The 7,274-nt window shown below is 39.9% G+C and overlaps 1 protein-coding gene across 1 annotated transcript in view; it reads left to right on the top strand.

Annotated features, from left to right (window-relative positions):
- The window catches only part of LOC107661766 (protein Jade-2-like), a 35,399-nt gene that overhangs the window by 18,064 nt on the left and 10,061 nt on the right, over positions 1 to 7,274 (top strand). The window contains exons 8-9 of the mRNA XM_016451533.1: positions 1,503 to 1,590; positions 4,040 to 4,552. Of these exons, the coding sequence (XP_016307019.1) occupies positions 1,503 to 1,590; positions 4,040 to 4,552 (601 nt within the window). The remainder of the gene's footprint in view (positions 1 to 1,502; positions 1,591 to 4,039; positions 4,553 to 7,274) is intronic.

Raw genomic sequence — 7,274 nt, 5'->3', positions numbered from 1 at the left:
TGGATCCATCTGCAGGCTTTATTAAAGAGACGTGGTAAACAGGCAGGGTCAAACAATGGCAAACAGGTATATGGTGGGCAAAACACAAGAATAGTCCTAGGGCTAGCGTAGGTCAACGATCGGCAGACAGAATAACAGGGGCGAGACGAGAGGGATAGATCCAGGAAAACAGGCAAAGATCAGAAACCGAGAAAACAGTGTGCAATCAGTGCTGTGTGCAATCAGTGCAATGGCTGATGGGATATGTAGTCCGGGATGACATGCAACAGTTTGTGTTGTGCGAGAGTCAATGTAATGAAAGGGTGACCTCTGGTGGTGATTGAACGGAAGTCCATGGACAGGATTCGTGACACTTTCGTTTGTATTATTTGATTTGGGATTTGTTTTAAAATTTCAATTTAGTTTTGTTATTTCACATATTTCAATTTCACAAAGAAAAGTGCAGTATTTTTTTTATGAGGAATAATAAAAGGACACCATTTATAATTTGTCCTAAATCAAATTATTTTTAAAAAATCGTGAGGAAAACTCATCGCATCGTGAGTTGAGTGAATCATTACATCCCTAATTTACATCATATGGTATGAACTCGTTTTTTTCATTCAGTGCAAAAACTCAAAACGTCTGAAATGATGGAGCTGGTCATGTTTTACGTAACTCCTCTCACTCCCACATACAGTATCATCTAAATCCCTCTAAGTAGATCGAAGTTGTGTTTGGATGTAAAGAGTTCCCGTTTTTGTAGAAACCTACAATCTTCAGGTTTTGCATACAGTTTCTGGCTGTGGTTGTTTTGATGGTTTCTTCTGCAGTTATCCAGCTTGTTTTAAACAAGATTAGATTTTGTTTTTGAAGTCTTAAAGGTGCGGCGTGTCATTTCTGCATCAGTAGTGACACTGACGTTTTGTTTGAGACTGTAACAGCATTGTTTTTGGTTTGTACGACCAATGGAAATCAAATGTTTGAAACTTTCGGGGCGAATAAAATATTGCATTATTGTAATTCATTGCAGCTTTAAAAGGAACACAACATTTGGAAGCATCAGGGCATTATAAATCTCTGAATTATAATAAGGAAAAACAGAATGTTCTGCAGTAACACAATTTTTTTGCTGTAGATATAATACACTCCAGCATACTTTTCCAGTAGAAATGCATTATTCTCTATTGTAAGCTGATGTACGCTCTCCGTGCCGCAGTGCATTCATGAAATTCATTGGTTATTATTTCCAGTATTGATTTTGATGATTTGTTCAGACATAGTTGAGTTGAAATGAACTTTGGAGTTAATTTAGCTTGATAAAAGATGCAATAAAGCAGTAAAAGCGCAAAGGAAATCATGCCCTAAACGCTACAGAACTCATTCACACTTATTCATCTGCAAGGTGCTTTGCCTTTGACGGAGGAAACTTGTAATTAGCGTGCAATAATGGATGAATTCTAGTTGAAATATTTCCTCGGCTCTCTTTGTCTCGTCGTGTGATTGAAAGGAAAGCTTTTCAGCCGGAAATTTGAACTTGTTCGCATCCCAGCCAGTCGCTGGGCCTTGTCCTGTGGCCTGTGCCGTGAACACACAGGCACATGTATACAGGTGAGAGACATGCTGCTTTTGAACACTTGACACATTTAAAGAGCAGAGTAAGCTTTCATGTAGTTTCCTTTCAAAGTAAGAAAGGATGGGATGCTTTATGAAGTCTAGTCAAAATCTATTATTTACAATACGCATTATTTCAAAGCAGCTTTACAGAACATCTTGATGTTCATGTTTATAATATCTGCATGCTTTTTAGTTGCATATAGCAGATTATATTGCAAGAAATCAAGTAGTTGGGATTTGCTGTATGGTACATATGAGTATACTGTATGTAGGTTGGTATAGTTACACGTACTTGTATATCCAGGATTATATAAAGAGCTAGCAAAGGAATAATGAATGCAACAATGCAAATCTAATTCATCCACATGTTGTTTCAGACAAGTATATTTTTTAGTGGAGCACAAAAGAAGAAATTGTGAAGACTGTGTTGGACGCTCCTTTCCATGCAGTTACAATGAATGGCAACTGATGCTTTCCAGCTTCAAAAAGGACACAAGAGCACCATAAAAGTATCATAGAAGCGGTCTATACAAAGTTACGTAATAGATTTCATTACTGACTGAAAATCAGCAAAATATTGAGTTGGTGAGCTGAACTAGAGATTCATGAACATATCATTCAGACTAGATTTATGAACAGGAACTACTTTCATTCGATCATGAATTCATGGATGATGTTACTTTGACAGCTAGGGTGGATGTCACAATTTTTTTTGTGAATAACGAGAAAATGGTCATTTGACTCGAGTCTTATGGAAGAGTATTGCAAGTTGTACTATTATGATATTTGTATGGAGCTTTTGCATCCTTTTTGAAGCTCAAAAGCTTCTATCCCTGTTCGTTGTTACTGCATGGAAAACAGCCAACAATGCAATGAAAATATATTCCATTTGTTGTTATTAACAACATGAAGTGCATTAAACATTACATTATGTCAGGGTTTCCCAAACTGGAGTTTGTGAAGGAACTGCAGGGGGTTTGTGAATTTAATGAAATGCTAATATTTAATAACATCATAGAAATAATCATTTTAAAACCGTTTGAAAGACAAAAACCTTCCAAAGACATTGTAATACATGGTTAAATTGAGTGATGATTCAAATATAATGAATGTGTTCATCAGTAGAATCATTGTTGAAGTGTTGAGAAAACACTTCTTGAAATTGAAAAGATTTTTGTAAAACCAGTGGTCAAATGCTGTGTGGCCTCTCTGGTCTTTGTGTGAAATGTCCACAAAACTGGAAGACTGGAAAACTCGTAGGCTATCTAAAAAGGACAATTTAACAGATGAAAAGAAGAATTAGGGAGAATCAATAAATAATGAATAATTTATTGCTGTTGTGTGAATAATATGTAATCATGTAATCAATAAAAAGAGACTAGTCTGATTACAGTTATTTTAAAATGTAATGTAATCTAACTACGAGTACTTAATTTTTGGAGTCTGATTACGTAATCCAGATTACATGTAATCAGTTACTACCCAGCTCTGGGGCCAGTTGTTCAAAAGTAATCTGATCGGATTTTAGCCATCGGATTGGATCAGATCTTGAAAACGGGTTGTTCAAAATAAAAAAAGGATTCTGAATTCGGATAAGATCACAAAATCAAATCTTGGTTTTGAACTGGATTAAATCCTCAGTTTGTGTGGTTCAAAATGTTTTAGTAAGATACTTTTGTTCCAAATAAACTGGATTATTCTTATCCCAGCAGAACGGTGGATTTCAGGAACAAAAATGTAATGAAACTTTAAAACTGGTCTAAAAAAATACAACATTTGTAACATGTAATATATCCCCGAATCCCCAAACAGCTGTCAATATCAAACAAAAATATCATATTTAATTCGACGTTTCTTGAAACGTTTCTTGAAAAATCTGAAAAAGTGTGTATCTGGATTAGGGTGATCCAATCCAATTGTGACCCTTGACCACAAAAACAGTCATAAGGGTAAATATTTGGCTGAGATACAACTATTTGAAAATCTGGAATCTGAGGGTGCAAAAACATCAAAATATTGAGAAAATCGCCTTTAAAGTTGTCCAAATGAAGTTCTTAGCAATGCATATTACTAATCAAAAATGACGTTTTCATATATTTACGGTGGGAAATTTACAAAATATCTTCATGGCAAAATGCATTTTAGTTAATATACTAATTATTTTTGGCATAAAAGAAAAATCAATAATTTTGACCCATACAATGTATTTTTGGCTATTGTTACAAATATACCCCAGCGACTTAAGACTGGTTTTGTGCTCCAGGGTCACAATTTTGCTTTGAAAAACCGGCACAAAAGTAAGATGGGTTACCTGATCCTGGATAGCAAAATATGGGATTTCCAAATCCAGATCATTCTGATCCAGATTAAACCTTTTGAACAACTGGTCCCTGCTGATGACAATGTGAACCAGCACTCTAAACATGCCGTTTTGCTTACACAGTGCTCCATGCCATCCTGCATCGTGGCCTTCCACGTGACCTGTGCGTTTGACCACGGACTAGAGATGTGCACCACTCTGGCAGAGAACGACGAGGTGCGCTTCAAATCCTACTGTCTAGAGCACAGCAGCGTCTCGCGCTCAAACAACAGCGGGAATGTGGACAGACCCGAAACGCGACATGCTGGTTCCGATCTGTCGGGGACGCATTTGGATCGTTCGAAGCAGGGCCAAGCAGAACAGGAGAAAGCCAGCCAACGCAAGCAGAAGCTGCAAGAGCTTGAAAATGAGTTTTACAGATTCGTGGACCCCAAGGATGTCGCAGAAAGCCTTTCTCTGCCAGACGTTCACGTGGACTTCCTCTTCCAGTACTGGAAGCTGCGACGAAAGGCCAACTTTAACCAGCCGCTGGTGGCCCTCAAGAGGGACGAGGTGGACAATCTCGCCCAGCAGGAGCAGGACGTTTTGTATCGCCGTCTGAAGCTCTTCACTCACTTGCGTCAGGATCTCGAGAGGGTGAGTATAGCTGCCCTTTTCTCACATGTTCTCATCTGTCAAGCTCTCAATAATGATTGTTTCAAACAGGATTAAAAAAAACAGAAACAGGATATCCAGAAACAGGATAGAGCTGCACGATAAATTGACAATCACGATTTTTTTTGTCTCGAATTGAGATCACGATTCTCCCACGATTCTGAATTAAACAAAATAATGCGTGACAAAATATTAATTGCTGCAGTCTATTTAAAAGTGTTTAATTAATTTGAATGAATTATTAAAAATTGTAATATATATGTATTTAAAATATATTTAATGCACCAATTTTTTATATTAAAATTATGAAAAAGTAGTTTGAATGAATGATTCAATGACTCGCTCATAAATACTTCACTTGTTTCATTACTGGATGATTCAAGGTTTTGAACAAATCTCTTGATGACAAACACATTTTTTAAAAGTCACTTTTCACTACCTAGTGTTGAAACAATGCAATCGACACAAACGTTATTTGACGTGCCAATTACTTTCATAAGGGGATTTGATTTATTTTGATCGCTACCATAGACATCAATGTTTATATCTGTATAAATTATAAATAACTATAAACTTTCATCCCAGTATTTCTATGATAATATGAATGACTGTAAGACAGAAATAACACTATGTAGTTGAAAAGACTGTTTGTGAAGCTGTTTTTTACCCAAACATGTTTGCTCTCTGTGTCAGTGGCAGCGAACGCAAATTTGAGTCAGAAAGGACCCGTGCCTGTAAGGCCGGGACGTCCAGATTAGAAAACCTGGCAAATGTGGACGACGAGGCCCAGACGGCCGCCGCACAAATCTCTGCAATGGACACACCGCTAGACCAAGCCCAGGAAGAGGCGATGCCTCTAGTTGAATGGGCTCTTACTCCCATGGGGCATTGAAGGCCCAAAGAAGTGTACGCTAGCGTAATAGCATCAATTATCCATTTGGAAAGTCTCTACTTTGTGACCGGAGAACACTCGGTGTGGACTCCGAAGCATACAAATAGCTGTTCTGACTGCCTGAATGGGGCAGAACACTCAACATAAACTCTCAACTCTATTACCTGTGCTCTGAATGGAGTAGAGCGCATTTTAGGTATGTAACCATGCCTAGGCTTCAGGACGACTTTAGAGTCGCTGGGCCCAAATTCGAGGCAGGTGGGACTCACAGAGAGTGCCTGCAGATCTCCCATACGCTTTTCCGATGCTAACGCTAGTAGCAGAGCGGTCTTAATTGTCAGGGGACGAAGGTCAATGGACTGTAGCAGCTCAAAGGGAGGGCTCTTCAGAGCCCTCAACACCATGGGCAGATCCCATGTAGGGACGGTGATGGGGCGAGGCAGGTTGAGTCTCCTAGACCCCTTCAGAAAACGAACAACTAAGTTGTTCCTGCCCACCGATTAGCCAGCTATAGGAGCGTGAGAGGCTGCTATGGCTGCTACATAGACCTTGAGCGTGTCCAACAGCTCTTGTGGGAAGAACAATATCAGAGATATGTCACAGGAAATTTGGTCTGTGCCACGGGCTGCACACCAGGAGGAGAAGACAGACCATTTAAGGGCATAGAGATGTCTTGTAGACGGTGCTCTAGCCTGAGAGATTGTGTTTAGCACGTTCTCGGGGAGGTCCACAGGCTCCCATCGAGAGGCCAAAGGAAGTCCCGTCTCAGGGGAATGGGCCACGGGGCTGCCGAGAGCTGCCGATACAGCTCTGCGAACCAGTGTTCCTCCAGAGCAGGGCCACGAACAGAACCTTGTGTCTCTGTTCCCTGATTCGCCTGATTACCTGTGGGATGAGAGCGATGGGGGGGAAAAGTGTAAAGGAGGAGGCTGGGCCAGTCGTGGGCCAACGCATCCCTGTCCTTCGAAAAGTAAGTTGGGCAATGAGAGTTGTCTTCTGAGGCGAAGAGGTCGACCTCTGCCTTGCCGGAGATCTCCCAGATTTTTTGAACCGTTTGAGAGTGGAGCGTCCACTCTTCTCTCTGAAAAGAAAAGCTACCCGTGAGCGCAGAGAGGCGAGACTCATATCCTCGCAATGAGGACATTCCGTCTCGGTGAGTGGGCGGCGCCCAAGCATGAAACGCACTCGCTGTGACCGTCAGCGGCATGCAGGCTTCGAGTCTCGTAGAGCGAAGATCTTGCAGTCATCACTGAAGGAGAAGAATCTGAGGATCCTATGGCAAAATGCCCGCTTATATAGCCAGATGGCCCCACCCATTCTGGCGGGCTTCGTCGCCATAGGCTCGTGCATCACCGCTGCCGAGCCATTGGTTCGTTTTTTTGTTACTGCACGAACCAATGGCCGTGCAGTTGCACTGCGTTATTGAAAGGCTTCAGTCATCGGAGAAAATTAGTTTTCCCAAAGCGTCGTAAGCAGATGCAGTACGAGTGAAGTATCAATAGGGAACTTAGATGATTGATGTAGCTATTACACTAAATTAACTGTTGGATTTTTAGGCATTTATGGTTTGTATAAAACAATCACTTAAGTGATATTTGGAGATTTTGTTAAGGTATTAAAGTTTAATTAAGATATTTTATTTATTATTATTATTAGTTATTGTTATTATTATTGTGGTATTTTATTTATTATTATTAAGGTATTTTATTTTTTATTATATTTATTATAATTAGGGCTGCACGATTAATCGCATGCGATATTTAACGCGCATCTTGTCAGAAAGCCGGTTCTGTAATCAGCGGTAAATCTCCA

This window comes from Sinocyclocheilus anshuiensis, unplaced genomic scaffold (genome assembly GCF_001515605.1).
Source record: "Sinocyclocheilus anshuiensis isolate Anshui unplaced genomic scaffold, SAMN03320099.WGS_v1.1 scaffold207, whole genome shotgun sequence".
Classification (NCBI taxonomy): domain Eukaryota; kingdom Metazoa; phylum Chordata; class Actinopteri; order Cypriniformes; family Cyprinidae; genus Sinocyclocheilus; species Sinocyclocheilus anshuiensis.
This window is presented reverse-complemented; position numbering and strand designations above follow the sequence as displayed.